The sequence below is a fragment of the Myotis yumanensis genome, unplaced genomic scaffold (genome assembly GCF_028538775.1).
Source record: "Myotis yumanensis isolate MYYU_CA2020_CCGP unplaced genomic scaffold, mMyoYum1.0.hap1 SCAF_17, whole genome shotgun sequence".
Classification (NCBI taxonomy): Eukaryota; Metazoa; Chordata; class Mammalia; order Chiroptera; family Vespertilionidae; genus Myotis; species Myotis yumanensis.
The window spans coordinates 34,283,187-34,306,442 of record NW_027223768.1 but is presented as its reverse complement, the minus strand read 5'-3'; the positions used below and the strand labels follow the sequence as shown (position 1 = coordinate 34,306,442).

Here is a 23,256-nt window from a genome sequence, read left to right as displayed (position 1 = left end):
ACTTGGACTAATTATACCAGGTTCATTACTCATGTATGCTTGAAATTTCCATAATAAAAAGTTAAATAAAATATAGAACATTTTAAAAATGAATAAAACTGGTTTTTGCGAGTAACTACTTAAAGGACAGGAAGACCCGTCAAGTTGAGGGAGGCCACAAGGCAGAGAAGCCTCTGAACTTGACCTGAGCCTGGCAGGAGGGATGAAGGAGATGAGGAAGGGCAGGACCGAGGCACAGAGGGGTCAACATCCTCACCTGCACAGCAGGGGAGTTCGTATTGCTGTAGTTGATAATGGGTGCTTGCTCCCTCTCCTTGGACACACTGTGAGCCCTTTGAGAAGGAAAATGCCCCCACTCCCCTTCACTCCCAACCCCTTCATCTCCCCCACATTCCCAAAGGAACCCCTCAATCCAGGGGGTAGCACAGCCACACCCAATCACCAAAGGACCAGAGTATTGGTCTATGGCTCCCCCTGCTGGTGACTCTGGGAACTGAAGCTGCCCACCCCGCTCCCCCTTAGACACACAAAAACCCAGCTCCAACGAGAAGGGATCAGAGGATAATTTTTGAGAAATCTGGTCCTTCCCAGCAGCGAAGATAAATACAGGCCAATTAAACATATAAGAAACCTTTAATTTCATCACCATAAACATTATATTCTGATTGCTCACATACAGTATAAAATATTTACTCCGCTAAATAAATAAGACATGACGTTATTGCAAACGGCACTTAAAACCCCCCAGAGAAATGCCCTCCTTAACCTAGGCAGGGGGTGCTCCTGAGATTCTGTGCGAGTGTCCCCAAGCACAGACATGCCCTGGGGGCCGAGACGGATAAAGGTTCGAGGAGCCACACTGAGTGCTTCTGGTCCCGAAACAGCCCCCAAGAGAGGCTGTGAAGCCAGTGGAGAAAGGTAGGGGGTGGGCAGCGCCTTCATCAGCCCAGTCCTAGAGGAAGCAGAGGGGAGTCGGGCGGGGCAGGCTGGGCCAAGAGAGGAGGGCAGTCCAGGGAGGCTGCTGAGACCTGCAGCCCAACCCTCCGCCTTTACCAGCCTTGGGTGAGAGGAGTTGGGATCAGTTGGGGCGAGCAGAGCTTCCGAGCTCCTGGGTTAGAAAGTTTGGGGGCCAGACCAATCACTACAGGAAAAGGAGATGCTGGCAATGCTTGGCCCAGTAACCAGCCATCTCAGGGGACCCTGTCGTTGAGGATGTCACCGCCCAGACACCGACAACACAGAGCTGGGAATTGATTCCCCTCTATTTAAATAAATAAGTTAAATATTTAAAGGCCTGTGTCCCTATGATGGAGACACAGGGGCCAACGAGCCATGTCCTGATGACACAGGGCTGGGGGAATCCATGGAAAGGCAGTGCTGGGAGGACAGGCAGTGTCCCCTCTCCCCTCGGAAATCTGCCCCCCAAGTAACTTCCATACTTTCAAATCCTGTGGGGGAGAGTTTCACACTAGAGCAACACTGGGGGAACCTATAGGATATGGGGGCTTGGAGAGAGGAGACCTGGTGGCTGAGTTTACTCAGCTCCCCAAGTACCTTCTCTTGGTATGTCTTGATCAGGGCGCTAGCTGTTCCCCTGAGCCTGGGTAATCCCACGAGAGTCCCGAATTCCAGTGCACGGTGCTAGTCAAATGCCCCAACCTTCTCTCCCTGTAAGTCCAGACTTAGGCCCATGTGGAGTCAGCCACAGCCCTAAGGATGGGAGAGAGGTGGGAGGGAAGCCCAGTGCCCTATCTGTGCAGCTATGCACCTTACCGCCACGGGGTGGCAGCAGAGAGCCACACCACTTGGGCAGCAATAGACACTGGGAAGCCAGCCCCACAGCCCTATGGAGCCTGGAAGAGGGGGAGCTGGGACCCAGGGAGGCAGACCCTTGCTCAGTGGGTGGGAAGTGCTCTACACTGAGTATTTGGCCAGGTCACTCTTGTCAAATACGACCCGCGTAGCAAAGTAAATGGCAACCAGACCCAGGCCTGCGGCTGACACCATATATGCAGTGACAGACTGGCTGAGCTGGACGATGGAGCCCATGAACAGGGACGGGGCCACCTGGGACAACAGGAAGGCACTGTCCAGGATGGCGAGGTCCAGGCAGATGCCCCTGCCTGGAACGACCCTGGCCTCGGGCGGCTCGCCCACCACCACACGCATGGAGACGTCGCAGGCGGAGGCCCCGCAGAGTGCGGGCGCAGAGGGGAGCAGGCCGCTGCCTCCGGCACCCACGTGTCCATTGGGGAAGGGGGACGTGGCCTTGGGGCCGGGCGGGAAGCTGGTCATCAGGCTGTCTTCAGTGGCACCCCCTCCGGCATCTCCTCGGTACTTGGGAAGAAATACCTGGGGGAACAGAGGAAGGAAAGGGGACGAGGATGGTGTGTACCCAGGCCTGGGAGTCCCCCGGCGATGAGAACACCAGTCCACAGGCCTTAGTGAAAACCAGGCAGCGGGTCAGAAACCTGAGCTTGGTCTGGGTCGAGTCAGAACCCTGTTCAGGACTGGGAGGCAGGCAGGGGGCAGGGACAGGACAAATCTGACCCTAGAAGTCTAGTTGGCTGCATTAGGTCTGAGATCCGTGGCAGAGCTCACCCCTGACCCCCGGGAGCCCACGACTCACAGAAGTGGGCAAAGACAGGTGCAGGCGATGCACAGGGCCAGCTGTGCCATCAGCGACTGCTGGGATGGGCCTCACAAGCCCTCCCCTCCCTGCCTGCTACCCCAGGAAAGTCCAGTGAGGCTGGAGGCTGGAGGGGCCCCTGGAGTTAGAAGTGCTCCTCGGTCCAAGGGGAGGACCAGCTCCTGTACGCTCCCTGGCACCAGTGCACGTGCCCAAGCCTGGCCTCGGGACATCAGCCCCAAGCCCGCAGCCTGGGCAGCGGAAGAGCGGAGGCTGATGAAGGTTATCAGTGTGCCGACAGGTTCCCCCAACCAGAACCCCGGCCCCTCCCTCCATTCCTTCCCCCCCTGCAGCTACCGATTTGGTTAACCAGCCTTCAGTTTGCTGCTTCCCGGCTACCCACTTGTGTCCTACAAGGGCAGAGACACGTCTCCCCAAGTCTGGAAGCTCCGAGGACACACCTGCATCTCCTCCCTGGGGACACCCCAGCTTCTTGCCCGTCTGGGCAGAGCTCTGCGCCCAGGACTGTAGCTCAGTGAGGCCAGTGGAGGAGACAAAGTGGACCATATAGCCTGGTCAGGAGGCTGCCCACAAAAGGGGGGTCCCTGGAGGGGCTAGTTAGTGTGAGGCCCCCACTTCAAAGTGTCCAGGCAAGTGGTGTCAGGCCGAGGGGGTGGGGGAAGGTAACAAAGGAAGAGGGGAAAAACAGGAAAAGAAAAGAGAATTGATAGGAAGAGGCAGATAAAGCACAAGAGGGGACAGTGAGGAGCCTTCCTGTCTGGGAGACCAAAGCAGGCCCAGGTCAGTCTGCCCCTCCCAGCCTCTGCCCAACACCAGGCCACCCCCACTCCCATCTGCAGAAGCTAGGCCCCAAGGTCACCTGGCCCAGCCCCCTGCCCCCACAGCACAACCCAGCCGTCAGAAGGCTTGTTGGCACGACTCCCCCAGGGAAGGATTTTGCACTTCCTGCAATCATCCACTCAAGTGCTTTATAATCCTGACACCAGGAAGTCGTTCCCAGAAGCTAATCTATACCCTCCTTCCGCAGCCGTCTCTGGCCCTGGGGCTGCCTGGCCTTCCTCTCTGATCAAAGGCTGCTTTCTCAAACTTCTCTTGCCTGAGCCCAGTTCTGGGCCAGCCAGCCCCACTCCACCCCACAACCCCCGCCGCCCAAGGCCCAAGGTGGCATCCAGTGTGAGTACCTGCCTCTCCCGGTGGTAGAGGGAGGCCAGCGTGTAGGGCAGGATCTGCAGGGTGGAGAAGGTGAACCCGGTGAGCGCGGCTGAGGCGGTCACAACAGCCACACTGCGCGACAGGCACGTGGCGCCAGCAGCCACGGGGAAAGCCACCACACTGGCCAGGTAGACTGCCCGGGTGCCGAATCGCTGCACCAGCCGGTCCATAACCAGGGAGAAGAGCAGGGAGGTGGCACACTGCAGGAACAGCCCCAGGCTGCCCATCCGGACTCCTAGACAGAGAGGCAGGAGAGGGGCAGTCAGGCAGGGAGGGGGAGGGGCCCAATGCAATCTGGGGGTGCTCAGAATTAGGGGCCATGGACACCTGCTGCCCAAGACCTGCTAGGTCAGCCCTGCTCCCCAGCACCCTCCTACCCTACCTGTAACCCCAGGCGTCGAGGCTGTCCCACTGGCTAAGGGCAGCAGAAGCCGCTCTGAGGGTGGATAGGCAGCCCCGGCTAGTGCTCAGCTAGCTAGGAGGACGAGAGGGACACAACGACAGTTCCACCAGAGGCTCTGAGGTTCCAGGACACCTGGGCCGCAAGGTGTTGGCAAGGGGATTTGGAAAGTCGGGAGTGGGAGCAGGGGACACCATTGAACAGGCAGACCTGACACGCCAGCCTGGACTCCTCCACTCCCTTTAAATCAGTGCAGCCTTTTCTGTCACTTTGGGACAAGGGCCCTGATCAAACCCCCAGAGCAGCCCCAGGCTCCACTGAGACTGCAGGCTCAGCTGCTCTGTAACCTTGAGGAGCTGCAGGCAGAGGCTGGGCCCGTTTTCCTGATGGGCAAGTCAGGGTGCAGAGGTGCACAGCTACCTGCCCAGGCACAGGTGGTGGGCATGCCCCTATGCCTGAGCTCCCCAACCCCCCTACTCCGCCCTCCCCTGCCAAGGAGCCTTACCTTCATCGTAGTGTCTCCGGGCTTCAGTGCCTGGCTCAGCCCTGGGCACACCTTGGTACAGCCCCTCGCCCACGAAGTCCGTGTAAAACAGCGTGAAGGTCATGAATGCCATCCAGCTGCACAGCTCGGCCACAAAGAGTCGGCGCAGGGCATGCGGCACGCGGCAGCAGAGCTGGTACAGCCCGGGAAACAGGGCGCCCAGATTCCGGAAAGCCAGGCGGGCGCGACACGGGCAGCCGCGGACTGGCCTGGAGGGGACGGACAACCCTTCCGCTGGCTCGGCTGGGTCCAGTGCTGCCTCCTCGACCACAAACAGTGTGGCCGCCATGCACGTGAGGAAGATGAGAGTGAGCAGGCCAAAGAGACACTCTTCCTGGGTGCCCAGGTAGGGGGCCAGGGCGCTGGCGTCCCAGTCGATGGCAGGCAGGAGGTAGCCCAGGCAGCCCCCGAGGCTGATCATGAAAGCATAGACGGAGAAGGCCTGGCGACAGTGGTCGGGGTCCCGGAAGAGGTCAGAGAGCAGGGCCTCCAGTGGAGTGAAGCACACTTGGCCGCAGAAGTCCAGCAGCCCCACGCCCAGGATCAGCAGTGCCAGCTCCAGGGGCCTGGTGTCCGGGCACAGCAGCCCCGCCAGCCAGCTGGCCCTCGGGATGAGGAAGAGGCTCAGCAGGACGCCCAGGGACAGGGCCCAGATGAAGGGCCTCCGGCGACCATAGCGCCCACGCCAGTGGTCACTGGCTGAGCCTAGGAGTGGGACCGAGACCAGGCCCAGCACTGGACCGATGCCTGCAAGAAAGGCAGGTAGTGTGAGCCAGAGGCTGGGGCAGGGGCAGGGGGCAGGGGCAGGGGGACCAACCTCCTTGGGAAGGATGGAAACGACCGTGACACTCTCACAGGGAGGACCGCTCCTGCCCTGGGCACTGTGCTGAGTACTTAGGGACTCTAATTTACTCCTCACAGCTAGGATCACTAACGCCCCATTTTCAGATGGGAAAACTGAGGCATGGAGCAACGGATGAGTGAGACTCGTGTCCAGGCCTAGGGCGAGGAGGGCGGGAGGCAGGGCTTCAGCAGGCGGTCCAACTCCAGAGCCCATCATCCTGGCAGAGCCCCTGCCGCCTGGGAGTCGCATGGGGCTGTCCACTTGCCTTTAGTGGCTTTTGCAGAATTCATCCCACAGGTAAGCAAGAGCCCTGGCTGGGAGACCCTGACCCTACTACCCAGGAGCCAGCTGTACAGACAGCTGGCTAGGTCAGCTAACTTCTGATAGACCTCCACTATCTTCTCTGTGGACTAGACACCCTCCACGGCTTGCAGCAAGCATTAAATGAGATAATAGACAGAAATGAGAAAGGGCCAGCCCAAGGGATGGGCCATTTCTACAGTATCTCCATGAGCTGGTCATGATGCAGGGCCAGGGGCATAGGGATGACCAGGGCATGTCCCTGTAGCCTTTTCTTCCTCTTGGGACCCTCTCAGCCCAGAGTCACCCCTGTCCCCAGCCAACCAACCCCGCAGACAGCCCCCTCTCCCGCCAGGTGGCTCTATGGACAGAGGCACTATTGCCCTATTCCCAGGTGGCATGTATCTGGAACAGGAGGCAGGAGGAGGTGGTGACTTACCCAGCACCATGGTCATGAACTTCTCTTCGACCCCCACTTCCAGCAGCAGGGGTGGCACGTAGGTGATTCCCGCGGCCAGACACACCTCCAGGCCGAAGGTCAGCAGGTTGACCAGCAGGAGCTGGGCTTTCCGATGCCGCAGCAGGCGGCTCACCCACAGCCTCTGGACCATGGCGGGCCAGGTGGGTAGGGCTCTGACCCCGTCACTCGCTCCAGAACCGCCTCGTCCCAGTCCCGCTCCAGGAGCCCAGGCCTCTCCTCCTCACGGCCACAGACCGCTGAGGACGCAGCCAGGAGCCCATTTCCGCCAGCCCTCCGTGCAGGTCCAGCTTCTTAGCCCATGCTCAATGCCTGCTGCCGGGGGTGCCTCGGTGGGGACATGTCATTCAGATCCTGAAAGGGCAGGAACACATCCCACACTGAGTGCGAGGTCCTGGGAACCGGGGCTCCAGGATTTGCTCCGATGGCCTTGAATCCTGGTCACTCCCAGGCTGGTGCTGGGCCCTGCCACCTAGGTGCCACCCCTGGCTGCCCAATCAGGAAGTGCATGTTAATATTAGCCTAAGGCTGACATAATGAATAAGGTAAATATGATTTTTAAACCTCAGCACACTCCAGAGCCAAACAGATATCGGTTATTCTGTCTTGGATACCCTTGCAATTGCCCTCGCCTGTTGGTATGGAAAAAAAAAAAAATCAAACCAACTGAATTCCCGGATCCCCAGGCCCTGTTATCGAGGTGCCCCTGGAAACCCCCACCGGGCAGGGCCGATTTGCTTCTCTCTCATCTCCCAAAGCTGGGCCGTTCCAGTCCCCTTTGTTAAGAGCAGCGCCTCCTGTTCTGCACTGCCTGGCCCTGAGCCATGTTGCACCAGAACTCCCACCCCCACGGACAGGACGAGGGGAGGGGAGGGGAGGCTGTGGTTTGCTGGGTGGGTCTGAATCTGTCACGGAGCCGCTGAAAGAGCGCTCCTCTCCAAGAACCTGGGCCTGAACACCTCTACCTTAGCTTCTTCCCGCGCTCGGCATTCATGCAGAGGAAACATTCCCACGTGTGCTGCCCGGCTGTCCCGGGACAGTGGGGACAGTGGGGCCACAGCTGGGCCAGGCTGTTCCCAGGTGCCAGCCTCATAGGGGTGTGAAACCACCAACTGTCAGCAACTGCCTTGCCCTGTGACCCCTGGGCTGGCAGGATGCCCCACCACTTCTCCCGTAGCCTTCCTCTGCTCCCCAAACAACTCCATTCTCAGCAGAGAAGTCCCTCAGCCCTTCCTTCCAGGCCTGACCGCTGTGCATAGAGATCCCACCCGGATCCTGCTTCATAACAACAGCACCTCCTAGTACTGCAGTCTGCCCTGTTCAGAAGTGGCCACAAAAGAGGGAAGATCAAGTCAGCCACGAAGAGGAGGCATAGAAGGGGCACCCGGGTGTGAAAAGGCAAGTCCTCTAACCTCTCCTCCGTGTCAAAGGAGGTGGGTGCACAGAGCCCAGGCCACAGGGGGCTGGAGTCGGAGCCGTCCCTTGCCTTGCCGGCTCAGTCCGACAGATGCTGTGGCAGCGGGCCAGGCTCCAGTCTCCTCCCCACTTGGAGCACCCTCGGCCCCCACTCATCCCCTCTTCCAATCTCACTCAGCATCTCGTAACTTGGCACTTCAACCTCTTTTATCTTTTCAAATGACAGCTCCACGGGGCCTTGTGTGTTACAAAATGTGTCGTAGGTGCTCTCTGCACTGTGCCACAGAGAAATCAGATGGCTATCAATCCTGGGTAGAGGTCTCCATCCCATAACTGCCACGGGGCTCTGCAGCTGGCAGATCAGATAAGGCTGAGCCACCTCCTCCCCAGAGTTCCACTCAGACCCAGCCCATCAGCGCTGGGGCAGGGCACCGACTCAGTGGCACGGGAAGAGTATAAAACACGGGCCCACAAGGCCCCAAAAGGGGGGAGGGGGTACCGGATACCACTGTTAGCTGGGCAAGTGTGGGTTCAGCTTGAGCCAAGCCCCTCCCCAGAGGCTGCATGGCTGTAGCACCCCCAGAAGGAAAGCAGTCGATGGCACAGAGGCCAGGGGTGCCTTCCAGCGTGGAGGGAGGGGTTCTGGGTCAGAAGGCTTCCAGCCCAGCCCACTCCCTGCCCGCAGCCTGGGCGGACCCTGGACACTCACCTGCTCTGGATTTTAAGGGCCAGGCCCTCCCTGGGCAAACAGAAGTGGTCAGACCCAGCCTCACCCACAACCTTCCCCCATTTCCAAGACCTGGTTGCTCTCGTTTAAAATAAATTGCAGCTCTCCAGCAACTATTAAAGACCCACCTGCCTCCCCGCCTCCCCCTCCCCCACCCCGGCCACCCCCTGAATCCAGCTCCTCAGCCCACAAGGGAGAAAGAGAAAAAGGGGTGCAGAAAGGACTCTCCCCTCATCCACCTACAACCCAGATAGCCCATTGCCATCCCCGCTCCTCAGCACCTCTCCCCTCCCCCCAGAGGCGCTAACCTGGAAACCAGGGGCTGGGCCAGGTGAGGAATTCATTGAAAGGAATAGGTTAGGAAGTCGGCTGGCTCCCGGCCCTGCTCTGCCCACTGTTCTTAGGTTACTGAGCCCGTCCGCCCCTTTTTGATGTCTATGGTGTGTGTGTGTGTGTGGCGGGGGTGGGGGTGGGGGTGGGGGTGGGGGTGTCCAGGGCACTCTCACCACCCTCGGGCTTTGCTCCTGCCAGCCTGGAAGTGCTGAGGAATCCCAAACCAAAAGAATGCTCTCCCCTCCAAAGCCCCCTTTCTTCTCCTGGCATCATCCCCAGTGCCCCAGTCTGCCCCCTTCATCCCCACTCCGGGGCCCTCAGGGGGAGGAAGTGACCAAGGGCTCCCTCAGCACTAACTCCAGGCCCTCCAGGCCCGCTTCCCTGGCACAGCGGGGGGGCAGCGCAGCCCCTCTGGCTCCCAGGCCCAGAGAGGGGGGAGGAGAGGAAGGGGTTCAGTACCACTGCCCTGGCTACACTCCTACAAGCAGCCCCAGGGCACGGGCTAAAACTTGAAAGTGGTGGAGCACTGCCAGTCCCCCATTTGGGGAGCTCCTGTCCTCCCCAGGGGACGGGGGAAGGGAGACAGGACCCAATTCTCCCCTGTACCCTCCAGGCTCACTGCTCTGGGAGCATCTGCCTGTCAGGCAAACAGAAGATCAACCCAAAGAGGCAGACTCCACACACCTGGTGGGGAGGGGTGGGGAGGTACTGAGAGGGGGCGTCTGGCCAGACCTCCCAGAAAGGAACCACTGCCTTCAGCCTTTGAGGACAAGACCCTCTCTGAGTTCCAAATGGCCTCCCTCTTCTCCTGGCCCCCAGGACAGGGCAGCAAGAAAGCTGGAGGGAGCCCAAGACTCTGCGAACCTTCTTGGGGCTCTGCCGGGCCATCCTTCCTCACCCTGGGGAGTAGGACCCCAGCCCAGAGAGCCAAGGGCCCCGGCAGGGTCAGTGAACTTGCCTTCTGTCTGTCCAGCTCCAGATACGAAGACCTAAACAGCGCCCCGTGCTCCTCCACGTGGCGCCCCGGAGCAGGCGGTGGGCTCGGCCACACCCACTGCAGGTCAGGCCCAGCGGGGAGTGTGGGGAAATGAAACAGCAACACAAGGAGCGTGGCCTGAACTTTCTCCAGAATTCTGATCACAGGGGAGGAGGCGGGAGGAAAGGCAACCGAGCCCACTCCCTCGGCTCCCCACGGCAGGGAGGGTCAGAGGGACCTATAAAGGGGCCTTTGAGGGCTTTCAAAGGGGCTCCTGCCACCCCGCACGCAAGGCTGAAGGGGAGCTGTGGGGAGCAGAGTCCCTGGGCTGACACTGACAGACAGAGGCCGAGGGAGCCGGGCGGAGGCAGCCCCGCGGTGGGCCAGTGTCAGGCAGCAATTCTATGGCCTCTTTATTCGGGCCAGCGTCCCCACACCCCGCCCGGGCACATCAAACGGCAGCAGCCCCCACCCTGACCCCGCCGGGCAGGCGACTGTGCCCTCCTCCCTCCACACGCACAAAGACAGCCGGCTTTCTCACAGCTCCTGGGGAGGCTCGCTCCGGTCCCCCTCCCCTCCCCCCTCCCCCTCCCCAGAGGAGGAAACTGGGGACCGGGGAGGCTAGCCAGGGGGGTGATGATTCAGCGGCAGGGGGGTGGGGTTTCTCCAGGCCAATCTCCCCAACTAACCACCTGAAAGGGCGAGGGCTAGGTTGCCCCAGGGTAGGGGGCCACGTCCTACTCTGCTAGCCACACCCAGGCGGCAGAGCACAGTTCTTTCTCCTCCCCTTTCTCCAACCCCCCCCCCCCCCCTATATAACCGGTCTTCGGGCGGGGTTGAGGCGCTCAGCCATTTGGTTTTGCCTTGATATGGATGGGGGGCCCAAGCTAGCTTGAATACAGATTCTTATGTTTTTACATCGAATTGGCTCCCTGATGTGGTTTCTTGGGAATCTTGAAATCTGGGCACAACACCACCCTACACGAGGGGGCGGAGGTCCCACCCCAGGCCAGGACTGAAGGTGGGGAGCAACCTTCAGGTGGAAGCTGCAAGACCTCAAGGTTGGGAGAAGCCCCCTTCCTCTACACAGGACTGGACCCCAGAATCTGGTTCCAGGTTGAGCTCTCCCAGGCCCTCTAGGTTGGGGGCAGGGAAGAGATCTGGGGATTCACCAGCCCAGCCACCTGTCAGCCACCCCCTTGCCCAAGTCCCTGGGACCAACGTCCTTGGCCTTACCCAGCAAAACCCAGCACACTGCACTCCAGAAATGCAGCTCCACAGGAAGCCTTAGACACCCCAGAAAGAAGCCAGGCTGGCAGCTGAGGCACCTGAGGGTGAGCATCCTTGTGAGGCAATGAGCCGCCGCTGTCTCAGGGCCCGTGTCCCTCCCTGGGCAGCTGGTCGAAGGGGCACAGGATTAGACTGTGCATCATTGGTGCAGCACCCTCTAACCCATATTTCATCTTTGATTCTCCGGGCTCAAGTGCTTCCGAAGAAGCAAGGGTCTGCTTTTCCTGGTCCCACCCCATAAAAAGGCAGAGATGTGCACAAATAGCCACGGCGCACGACTTGGACTCCCACAGACACCTGCCCACACCACTCAGAATGCAACCCCTGCACCTCACGAGACTTGTGAGAATAAGGGCCAGGCCGAAGGAGGAAGATCAGTCCCCTCCCAGGCTGGCTCCCTGGCTCCCGCCTCCCCCAGGGCCCAGAGGCCAGGGATTTAGCGTTCGCCTGCTGCGCTGCCTTTTCTTCACTCGGACTGGAAGCCTTCTGCTTAGCAGCTTGTCAGAGAGAGCGAGGGGGCTGCAGGCTGGGACACAAAGGGGGATTAGGGAGAAACCTCTAGGCCCACAGAGTAATCCATCAAACTCTCTCCCGGCTGCCAGCACCAGCCCCTTCCCACTCAATTCCCCTTCCAGCTGCTGTGGGCCCCCCACCCCCTCCAGCTCATGAGCCCTGTCACGTTAGGCAGCAAAGAGAATCCCAGGCCCTGGGGGGCCAGCGGGGGCACACCACAGACACTGGGAAAAGGGCAACGGCCCCCTCCCCGCACTCAGCCCCAATGTGTGAAAACCCAACAGGTGGCAGTGGCTTGGAGGAAAGTTGCTTTTGTTGCCCTGTCTGAGCCGCAGCCCAGCCTCTGAAAGGAGCAAATGCCAGAGGAGGCTGGGGGAAGGGAGGGGGGACAGTTCCTGAGCTCACTCTGATCTCTCCTCCCCTCTCCAATCCAATGGCAGGCCTGACCCTCACCTTGGCCAGCCTCAGGCCAAGCACCTCCCAAGGGTCACCTGGCACTATGTCAACACAAATAGACATCTAACTCCAGGCAGTGGGTCTCCCAACCAGGCTTCCTTTCTGAGAACAGCTGTGACCCAAGGTCACACTGAGTCACCTTGACCAAGTACCCTCCACACCAGTGATGGCCAACCTATGACACGCGTGTCAGAGGTGACACGCGAACTCATTTTTTTTATTGATTTTTCTTTGTTAAATGGCATTTAAATATATAAAATAAATAGCAAAAATATAAGTCTTTGTTTTATTATGGTTGCAAAGATCAAAAAATTTCTATACGTGACACGGCACCAGAGTTAAGTTAGGGTTTTTCAAAATGCTGACATGCCGACAAAAGGTTCGCATCACTGCTCCACACCAAGACAACCTGGGCAGCTCTCTTTCACTCCCCCACCCCCCACCCCGGGGCCGCAGACCCTGGAACCTGGCAGGTTCCGAGGGTGACCTAGACTCTGCCATCAGTCTGACCTGGGTTTGCATGCCAACTCCACCACTTACTCTGACTGTGTGACCTTGCTCATTGGCCTCCCTGAGCCTCCGCTTTCTCATCTACAGTTAAGAATAGCAGCTACTTGCCCTGACCGGTTTGGCTCAGTGGATAGAGCGTTGGCCTGTGGACTGAAGGGTCCCGGGTTCGAGTCCGGTCAAGGGCATGTACCTTGGTTGCGGGCACATCCCCAGCGGGGGGTGTGCAGGAGGCAGTTGATCGGTGTTTCTCTCTCATCGATGTTTCTAACTCTCTGTCCCTCTCCCTTCCTCTCTGTAGAAAATCAATAAAATATATTTAAAATAAAGAAAAAGAATAGCAGCTACATTGAGACACTATGTGCCAGGCACTCCTCTGAGCATTTCAATCTTCCACCTGCCCGATGAGGTGGGTACATGAGTAGACGCATTTGACAGGCAAGAAAACTTGGCTCAATACGACCAACTTCATAGCCATTAGGTTTGACAGAAAGTACAGGGAGACCTGGTTTCTCGAACATCTCCCATCTCAAACAATTCCCTTCTCAACCTGACAACCCTTTCATGCTGATTCCTGTATGATCAGTCACGCATCTCTCAGGTGACAAAGGAAAGCATGTGCAAATATGAGTCAGTTACCACTCACTGTTAAAATCTCAGGATATTGTGCTGTGAATATTTTCCTGTTTTTGTTTTTGTTTTTTGCTGCTTGTAATTATTGTTAAACTAGAGGCCCGATGCATGAAATTCATGCAAGAGTAGGCCTTCCCACCCCCGCCTGGCTGCCGACACCAGCTTCCCTCTGGCACCGAGACCCAGGCTTCCCTTGAAGTCTAACTTTCATTCGGAAGGTCGTCCAGAAGGACGTTTGGTCTAATTAGCATATTACCCTTTTATTATTATAGAAGACTAGAGGCAAGGTGCACGAAATTCGTGCACAGGGTTGGGGGGAGTCCCTCGGCCCGGCCTGCACCCTCTTGCAATCCGGGACCCCTCAGGGGATGTCTGACTGCCAGTTTAGGCCTGATCCTGCAGCAGTCAGACATCCCTCTCGCAATCCAGGACCACTGGCTCCTAACTGCTTGCCTGCCTGACTGCCTGCCTGATCACCCCTAACCACTCTGTCTGCTTGCCTGGTCACCCCTAACCACTTTGCCTGCCTGCCTGATTGCCCCTAGTCACTTGCCTGCCTGCCTGATCGCCCCTAACCACCTCTGCGTTGGCCCCTGCTGCAGCGGCTTCGTCCGGAATGACATCTGGAATGCTGTTTGGCTGTCCGGTCTAATTAGCATATTATGCTTTTATTATTACAGATTTTCCTTTTTTACTGTACATTTCCTTTCCTTTTGGTTAAATTTTCATTTACATTTACTGTCCTTTTTTTTAAAGTGTTAATTTATAGATTAAACAGTACAATAGATATGTACTATATATAAGAAAGATTAAAACAGGAAATCATTTGGGGGGTCTGGAACGGATTAATTCAGTTTACATTATTTCTAATGGGAAAAAATGATTCGGTTTTCAAACAGCCTTCCAGAACGAAGGCCCACTGGCTATGGAAGTTCCTGGCAGCCTCTTATTCAGCTGTCCAGGCCTCCTCAGCGGAGCAGTCTGGAGAGGTGGCTCTTTCCCCAACAGGAGCAGCAGAGGTCAGAGAGCGACCAGCTACCCCTTTATTCTCCCTTCCATTCTCCTCTCCCTCCGCCCCACACACACTAGCGCCTCTTCCAACCCCAGAGGCAAGAGGAATGCCAAGAATGTAAATGCCTCCCCAGGTGTGGGCCCCACCAGGTGAGCAGAGGTCAGTGCAGCAGACCTGCCTGCTGTCGGAGGCTGGGGAGGCAGGTGGAGGGACGGATAAACATCCCAATGTTATAAGACAGGGAGGTTCCCGTCCACAGGGGAAACCATCACAGCGGCTGATACCTACTAACTGTCCAGGAGGTGTCCGGCATGTGCTGGGTAACTGACATACCTTCTCTCTCTAATTCATACCATTTGTACAATCCTAAAAAGTAGGTACTATTTAATATTCCTATTTCCCGAGAATGAAAACTGAGAGATCCATGAACGTGCCCAAGGTTGCACAGATAAAAAGGATTGAATGAAAAATTCAAACCATTTGAAAATTCTGGAAAGTGCTCTGAACTGGGAGCCAGGACAGTGTGGTCCAGTTGCAGCAACTCTTATAGCTGTGCTGCCTGGATAAGCCATTTCACCTCTCTGGGACTCGGCTTCCACACCTGTGAAATGAGAACTAGCCCAGATGCTGTCTCGGGTTCTTTCCCACTCTACAGCTCTGCGATCTCACACCCACCACCACAAAAAACCCTCCTTCACTTGCCTTCACACTGCTCAAGTACATCCAAGGGTCAGTGGTCACCTGAAATTGAGCCAAGTCACCGAGACATCTGGGGGCAGATTTTGCCCTTTTCCCTATGCCCTCCCAGAGCTGGACTCTGTAACTGGCTAAAATTAGTGACCAAATTCTTCCTCTACTCGGGCCACAATAAATGCTTCCCTACAATGTGGGGTAGTGGTCCCAAGAAATCCCTACGCCCAGGGTGGGGAAAGAGGACAGATGTGGGAGGATGGGGAGGTGGGTACATCCTCCAAGCCCTAGGAAGTTCCCTCTCTCTGTTCGCTTTTCTTCTTACAGCCCCTGCAAAGTGAAACTCAAACTGGCCTCCCTTCTAGTGAACTTGAACTTTGCCAGGCAGCTCTCCCCATCTGCACAGATGACCCTTGTCCTCTACCTGCAGCCTGGCCTCCCTCGGAGGGAAAGTGTACAGGAATGAGGCCAGGGATGGAGGGTCCAGCAGACCCACAGATGAGCAGAGCAGAGCAGGGAGTCATACAAGGGTGCTGCTCCCAGCTCTGCCATGTCCCACCTCTAGAATCTCAAATGTGACGGTATCTAAGAACCTTGCACCCCTGATATCCTAGGGTCTGTGACCAGCCCCATTCAGAGGCCAGACTCCGTCCTATGGAAATATGTTCTCAAAAATAGTCACTGGTGAGCAAGGGGCAAGCAGGCTCCAAAAAAGACTCTGTTATGATTATGACTATGATTATGATTAAAGAGCTCTAGTTTGCCCACCTGTGGAGGAATATGCCTCAGTGAGTACACCCTAACCTCCCCCAAAGGAGCACCAAAGAGCACTGAAACTCACCCACTACCCATCCAACCGTCTCTGAGCCCCGCTGTGTGAGAGCCCCCTGAGAAGGTGCTGGGCCAATGGACTGCAGCCCTGTTAGCAGAGGTGGTACAGGTGCAAAGACACATGTCCCTCCAGTGGGGCGTGTTCAGTTCTAGGACCTCCTAGAGGAGGTGGCTGTGTTGCTGAGCCTTCAAGGATGAGCAAGTGGGAAAAAAAAAGAAAGAAAGAAAGATAAACAGGTGAACACTATGCAGAAAAGGGTAGATATCTGCAAAACACAGCCACTGAGGCCTGGGCCTTCCACCCCCACCCCCCTCTCCTTTGGCCCCTCCCCAGTGAGGTGTGGTGGAAAGAGTACCATGGCCCACTCCAGCTGGTTTTGCTCAGTGGATAGAGTGTTGGCCTGTAGACTGAAGGGTCCAGGGTTCGATTCCAGTCAAGGGCACATGCCTGGGTTGCAGGCTTGATCCCCAGTCAGGGGCGTGCAGGAGGCAGCCGATCAATGATTCTCCCTCAGCATTAATGTTTCTATCTCTCTCTCCTTCTCCCTTCCTCTCTGGAATCAATAAAAAAATATTTTAAAATATAAAAAGAAAGAAAGGAAGAAAGAAAGAAAGAAAGAGAGAGAGAGAGAGAGAGAGAGAGAGAGAGAGAGGAAGGAAGGAAGGAAGGAAGGAAGGAAGGAAGAAAAAAAGGAAGGAAGGAAGGAAGGAAGGAAGGAAGGAAGGAAGGAAGGAAGAAAGAAAGAAAGAAAGAAAGAAAGAAAGAAAGAAAGAAAGAAAGAAAGAAAGAAAGAAAGAAAGAAAGAAAGAAAACCAGACCCCAAATCAAGGGGCGAGTTTTGATCTCAGATCTGGTCCAAGAGGATATTCATCAGCACTGGGCCTGTTTTGCTTCCAGTCACCTGTCCTCCAGGGCGTCTCACCTGAGTCCTGTCCAGCTCAAGTCCCACGCCTCCTGCGGGGCTTCCTGGAACCCACGCTGTCAAGGACGCCCCTTTTCTCCCAAACCTCCCGGGAGCCCTCAGGGCTGGATACTGATAGCTCAGGGTCATCCTGGAAGGCTTGCAGTACTTCCCTGCCCCCCACCCCACTAGCCCTTCAGCTCCTAGACAGCAGGGAGCACAGCCCCCACCCAGACCATGAGAAGAGCAACAGAAGGCCTCACAGGGGAAGCTGAATCAGGGTTCCTGTCTGATGTGATTTAACCTGCGTCCCTGGGATTCATAACAGGGCCACACGCAAGGTTTCCGGGTGTTCGGCTCTCTCTCATGGCTGGAGCCAGGAGTGGGAAGCTATATCGTCACATCCCTAGGAATGGGCCACATGCTGCCAGCTTGGACACTATTTGTCAGCTCAAAGGACACTTGAGATTAGAGAGGCAGGGGGCACAGCAGAGACCACTGGGAAAGAGGGGCTGCGGTCACAGGCTGGCTAGGCATTCGGTATGGCCTAACTTTGGTGACTGAAGGACTGTGGGGCTATGGGACCCTTTGCCTTGTCGTCTCATCCCAGCTCCCAGAGGGTCTGGTATCAGAATTAACAAAGACGGGAAGGAAACAAACATGTATTGAGCTCCTGGTCTGTGCAGCACTTTGCTACACGTGGCTATCTCGTTTAATCCTCCCCGTAACCTTGCAGGGTGAATAGTATCATCTTCATTTTACAGACACAGAAACAAGGCCAACAGGTGAGAGAGGCCCAGCTCCGACATCAGAAGCAAGAGGCCCCCGCAAGTCATTCAGGGCCCAGCGGCACCTCTTCCCATAGAGAGCAAACACCGTGCAGCAGAAAAGGGGATTGGACAGGACGTTCTGGCAAGATGTCAGGACCATCCCGTGACGGCTCCGTCACCAGCCCCTGGCCCCGAACAGGGACACTTAACACACTGGACAAAGCTCCACACTCCAGCGCTGCTGCTGGGAGTCAAGTGGCATCGGCGCTCAAGACACCGGGCCTGGCACCAGCTGGTCCAGCCTCGGCCCTTGCTGTCCAGCAAACAGGGCCACCGACTGTTCCAACGAAAGCCAGGCTGGACACCAGAGAGCAGTGTGAGGATCCCCGTGGGGAGGGAAGGAGCTGAACCCACATTCAGGGCACACCCTCCCCATCACAGCTTCCCTACAAATCGCAACGAATAACCTTTCTGCATGGGAGGCTCTCAACCTTTCAGAATATACACTGAGTGGCCAGATTATTATGACCGGCCAGATTACTATGACCACCCCATCAGTACAATGAAGTGAATTAGTTATGCAAAGAATAATAATAATAAAACCTGGAGAGTATTTGCTTAGGAAGTTTTCAATATTCAGTATTTTTGGAAGTGTCAATGAAGTAGTGATGGGGTGGTCATAATAATCTGGCCACTCAGTGAATATTATCTATGACCTCTCCATTCACTTCCATCTCCACTTGAGGAGGGAAGGGGGACGGGGTGACTGGACAGATGAAGAAACAAGTCACACACGATACTGACAGTGGGAGCCCAGGACATCCAGTCCTGGGGTGTTCTTTGCACCAAACCACAAGTTCAACCGCATGATGTGTCATTCACAGCTTCCATATAGTTATAGGTGGTGTGATTCCCTTGCTAAGAAACGCTGGTCTCGGACTGTAAACCACAACGATTGTCTTCATTGCCACCACATAACAGCAGCTGGCACTGATCCAGCTCTTTTGACCTACAGCGGCTGCGTTTGGAGCGTCACCTGCATGGGCTCATTTAATCCTCACAGCACTGTGGGGTGGGTCCCCTGATCCGCATTCGGAGCGGGGGAAGAGGAAGCGCAGAGAGGTGAAGTAACTCTCAAAAGGGGAAATAGGATCCAACCCCAGGCAACCGGGTGCTGCAGCCCAGCCTCTTCCCTCGTCACCCTGACTCCCCAAAGTCTGGGAGACCTCGCTCCCAAAGAAACAAGGTCTACAGCAGAGCCCAAGAAGGGAGTCCCAGGCTGGGGCCGCGGTGCAGTCAGGGACAGTGACAGATACACTGGATGTGGCTCATACTAGCTGACACTTACTGAGCACTTCTTTCCTGAGGCACAGTCAGTCCGGTGCTCTCTCGGTGTGATTTAATAGAGCGATCATTGTTTATCTTTTATATATCATATAGAACTGCATTTATAAATATTTTCATTTGTTATATTTGTTGTCTAATAAATAATAAAGCTACAAGTAGGTATTATTATTATGATTATTATCCTCATCCTCACTTTGCAGCCACGGATAGTGAAGCTTAGAAGAGGTTAAGCAACTTGTCAACATTCCACAGCTAAGAGAGTAGCCAAGATGTAAACGCTGTCTTCCTGACAGTCTGGGTTTTTATCCATAATGTTGTGCTATTAGACGATAATGTTCCTGATAATAGTGCTTAATTTCACTTCTGGAGTCCTCAGCCATCCCCGCCTCTCCGCCTTTTCTCTCCAGAGGCCGGACAGGCTGGGAAAGGGGAATCCACACCATCCCTCCACCACCCACGGGCCCAGAAGGACCTGAGTGGACCACCAAGGATCACTGTCCAGCTCCACCTCCTCTGCCTCCTCTCGGGGTCACTCAGAGAGCCAGGAGAGGCAGGGAGGTCCCCACGCACTCCGAGAGTCCGGACAAAACTCCCCCCCACACACTAAATCGGGGCCTGTATGCCCACAGCTGCACATTCATCCACAGCTGTATTTTTATCTTCAGACTCATCCTGCTGACTCAAGCTTCAGTTTTCTGAGCCCTTTTGGAACAACAGAGTCCTGGCTCCATGACAGGCCTGGGGGGAGGAGATAAGGGAGGAATGAGGGAATGGGACCCATCCAACTAAAGGGCCCGTGACCTCACAAACGGTCCCACTCCCTCCCTCGGAGAAGCTGCTCTGTGGGTTTCCTCAGGCTTCCCATCCAGCCTGCACCTCCCGGCCCCTGCCTTCCCCACCCTCCTAAGCCAGCCTGTTGCCCCAGGCGTGGGCAGGTGAGTCCACCCCAAGCCTGGCTCTGAGGGGAGACCGGCTAAGTGCCTCAGGAGAAGCAGCCAGAAGCCCCCAGAGCCTCGCTCCATCCCCGAGCAATGCCTCCAAGAGCCCTGGTCCACTGGCTATGCCCAGCTGCAGGCTCCAGGGCAGCAAGAGAGCAGGGGGGCTATTCTTAGTCCCTGCTCCACTGAGGCCCGTCTGTGCGACAGCAGAAGGGCAAGTCCTCGTCAGGTACCCGCCACCATGCCAAACCTCTCGCTCCCCCCAACTCCAGCCTCCCCAGAAAAGAGGAAGCACAGGGGAGAAGCCCTGGGGAGAAGGAAAAGCTGAGGAGGTCAAAAGTGTCCGTCAGGAGGAGGGAAGCTGATTCAGAGGTCAAGGGCAAGGGCACATCACAGGGCTCCAGGTCCCCGGGAAGGGCTGCCCCTGGTTCTGGAGAAGCCCTGCAGGTCCCTGGGGGCTTCTGCAGCTGGGGAGCCCGAGCCTGGAGCGCTGGGAGCTGCAGCAGGGGCCCAGGTAGCACCTCTTCACACCGTCTGCTCATCTCAGATCCTCTCTTCTCTCCCCGAGGCCGGGCAGGCACGGCAGGAGGGCAGGGCACTGAGCTTCCCTCTTCCCTTCTCTTCCCCCCTCTCTCCTCCCCGAGGGGTAACCCAGGCTGGGAAGGAGCAGAGAAGCCCGCACACGCGCGCGCTGCACACACACACACACACACACACACACACACACGCACACACACGCTCCAGCCTCAACTCCCCGCCCCGAGCCCGGCGCCAAGACGAAGGTCCCAAAGGGCTCAGTCACCTTTCCCGCGGGCGTCCGGCCCCTTTCCCGGCTCCCAAGTCCGGGACGGTGCGCGCCGCGGTGACTCATCTGCCCCTTTCCGGTGGAGCGAGACAAGGGAAGAAAATACATGCAACTTTCCAAAGAAAACTCCGCCGCGGAGGTGCAACAGGAGCGAGCGCCCGGCCGCCCACCCGCCGCCAGCCGGGGACCGCGGGGCCCGGGCGTCCAGCCCAGCCCGCCTCCCGCCTCCCGCCCGGAACGCACGGCCCCAGCGGGGACCCGAGCGGGTGCCCCGCCCTCCGCCGCCCGGCCGCCCGCCACCTCCTCTGGGGCTCCAGGCGACGGCGGCGCCCGGACGGCCACCGCGCGGTCGGTCCCAGCCGGCGGGGCGCGAAGCACGCGACCTCGCGGGGCCGCGCCGCGCCCCTCCCCTCCCCGCGCCGGGCCCCCGGCCTCCGAGGAGACGGGGCGCGCTCCTACCTGGCCGAGGCGAGCGGCTGTCACGGGCCGGCGCGGCCGAGCTCGGCCTCCTGCTGCCCCACGCGCGCCAGCCGGCGGCTTTTAAATCTCCAGGTTGCTCCGCGGGGGGAGAGAGCATGCGCGCTGGGGCGGCCCGGAGGGGGCGGGGCGAGCGGGCCGGAGGGGGTCCGGGGGGTGGGGGGGTCCCCCAGCCGCGGAAGCGCGAGGTCTCCGAGCCGTCTTTGTAGCCGCGACCGCGACGGGCTGCCCCCGCACGGCTCCCGGCCGCCCTGTCATTACCTCGGGCAGCGCACCGCCCCCTCGCCGCTGCCACCCAGACATTTAGGTAACAGCGACCCGGCAGCGCGGGGCACCTCCCCTCCCGGCAGCCAGGCTGTGGCCGTGACCTGCTGGGGCTCTGCGGGCCATGCCCCGGTCCCCAGGCAGAGCGGCACCCCGCCCATCCAGGACCAGCCCTTGCAAGGAGATGTCACATTTCGTCCTGAGTTACTCGCTCCACTGTTTGCTGTTCTCTGGGGGCAGAAAGAGCTTCCTGATACCTGACTCAGTCCCTCTTCCTGGAGTTGAAAGCCAAGTTCCTTTTCTTTCTCTCCTTGGGGTGTGTGTGGGGACGCGTGGTTGATACTTGTCAGTGAAATGTGCCCTTTGTCAGCGGCTGAACAAGGTCCCCACAGATACCTGTTCCCAGGTGCCTTTGAACAAGCGTGGAACGAGGCAGGTGGGAGGCAGAGCGCTGGAGGCCCGGGCTGGCCAGTGTCTTTGTTTCTTCCCTGGGGTGTTATCAGGATGGATGCGTGCAATTGCTGTGGGAAAATCACAGGAAGATGCCTTTGAAGGGACGGCCTTGCTGGGGCCACGGGCTGGGCATTGGGGGCACTGGAGTCCAGCACTGGCTGTGCCGCCAACCAGGTGTGACGTGGAGCAAGTCTCTTCCTTATTCTGGGCTTCTGTACACAGAAGGGTTGGCCAGGGCATCTCTGAGGGCACCTTCAGCTGGGAGGCAGAGAAGAATGGGAAACAGAGAAGAGACAGAAGAACCATGGAGTCCTGGTGGCCTGGGAACAGAGTGGTGCCGGAGGGCGCAGAGAAGAGAAGAATCAAGAATCTGCCTTTGGAGCCTGGCCAGTGTGGCTCAGTGGGTTGGGCATCTCCCAGGGTTTGAAAGGTTACATGTTCGATTCTGGATGGGGTTTCGGCTTCATCCCCCATAAGGGGCAGGCATGTTTCTCTCTCCCTCTCCCTTCTTCTCTAAAAATCAATTTAAAAAAAAAACCTATCTTTGAGTCATTTAACAAGTTTAGCATGAAAACTAGGAAGCACTTACCCCTCCAGCAGGTGACCCCCCAGGTCCCCAGGGGCTTTCCAAAGCCTTTGGCATCCCCATTTGTGGCCAACAGAGCGACTAGGAGCCCTGGGTCTCTGAGCGGGTGTCCCCACGGCCCCGCCAAGGAGGGCAGGAGTCAGGGGGAATTCCAGGTCAGTTGGAAAATTACAGAGCCAAGAGAGACGGCACGTGGTATTTTCCAGGCGTGGGGAAAGAGCGCTGGGAGCAAGAGGGAGGTTTTCTGTCTCAGAGCCGTAGGGGTCCCCTTTTCCCCTCCCTCATTTTTTGCCAGAGGCCTACCCGCCTTACACCTTGTGAGCAAACAGCATGGTGTGAGCTCCTGGACCCACCCAGGGCCTGTTCACCTGGACAGGTGCCAGGTCATGCCTCCCCAGTGCAGGTGACCCTGCCGGACTAAGCCAGGTGCCTGCACTCCTCAGGGCCTGCCCTGCACAGGGTGCTGTGAACATGCTCCCATCCCCTCGTGCCATCTCCACCATCCAAAGGCTGGGGTCCCCTTTGAGGTCTCTCTGCTTCTTCCCCTGCCGGCCTTAGGGTCAGGGGCGAGCAGTCTTTTAAGTATAAAGACCACCCCCTTTTTCTGCTGGCGAAGCCTCCTTGTGTAATAATAATAGTAGTTAACTATTACTGAATGTGCCAAGCACCGTTCTAAATGCTTTCCATGTATTTACTCATTTGATTCTTATGACATTCAAGAGATGGGTACTATTTTCAGATAAACTGAGGCAATCCTTCAGTCCAACCACTATCCTCCCTCCCTCCCCTTTGCCCCTCCCCCGATCTCCCTCCATCCATACACACAGCACACACAGTCTCTGGGCTCCAGGAACCAGGCAGAGGCAGCAATCCCTCACTTAGCCTGGCCAGTGACTTCAGAG

General features: G+C 57.4%; 1 protein-coding gene across 4 annotated transcripts; it reads right to left on the bottom strand.

Annotated features, from left to right (window-relative positions):
- Positions 1-614: 614 nt before the first annotated feature.
- SLC45A3 (solute carrier family 45 member 3) lies at positions 615-21,128 on the bottom strand. Of its 4 annotated transcripts, XM_070396623.1 has the most exons (7): positions 20,572-20,659; positions 18,833-19,569; positions 15,823-15,998; positions 6,390-6,782; positions 4,768-5,553; positions 3,832-4,097; positions 615-2,352 (listed from the first exon to the last, which is right to left on the bottom strand). In XM_070396623.1, exons 4-7 carry the CDS (start codon positions 6,559-6,561, stop codon positions 1,915-1,917), a joined length of 1,662 nt encoding a protein of 553 aa, XP_070252724.1. In that variant the 5' UTR covers positions 6,562-6,782; positions 15,823-15,998; positions 18,833-19,569; positions 20,572-20,659; the 3' UTR covers positions 615-1,914. The 4 variants fall into 4 exon arrangements, with proteins under 4 accessions (XP_070252724.1, XP_070252723.1, XP_070252726.1 ...); XM_070396622.1 differs by lacking the exons at positions 15,823-15,998; positions 18,833-19,569; positions 20,572-20,659 and adding an exon at positions 21,034-21,128; XM_070396625.1 differs by lacking the exons at positions 15,823-15,998; positions 18,833-19,569 and having other exon boundaries at positions 20,572-20,657.
- Between the last annotated feature and the right edge of the window lie 2,128 nt (positions 21,129-23,256).

Coding starts and splice junctions, on each gene's coding strand:
- SLC45A3 (XM_070396622.1), bottom strand. CDS start 6,561: ATGGTCCAGAGGCTGTGGGTGAGCCGCCTGCTGCGGCATCGGAAAGCC. Junction 5,554..6,389: donor GTTCATGACCATGGTGCTGG/GTAAGTCACCAC, acceptor CCTTTCTTGCAG/GCATCGGTCCAGTGCTGGGC. Junction 4,098..4,767: donor CCGGAGACACTACGATGAAG/GTAAGGCTCCTT, acceptor CTCTCTGTCTAG/GAGTCCGGATGGGCAGCCTG.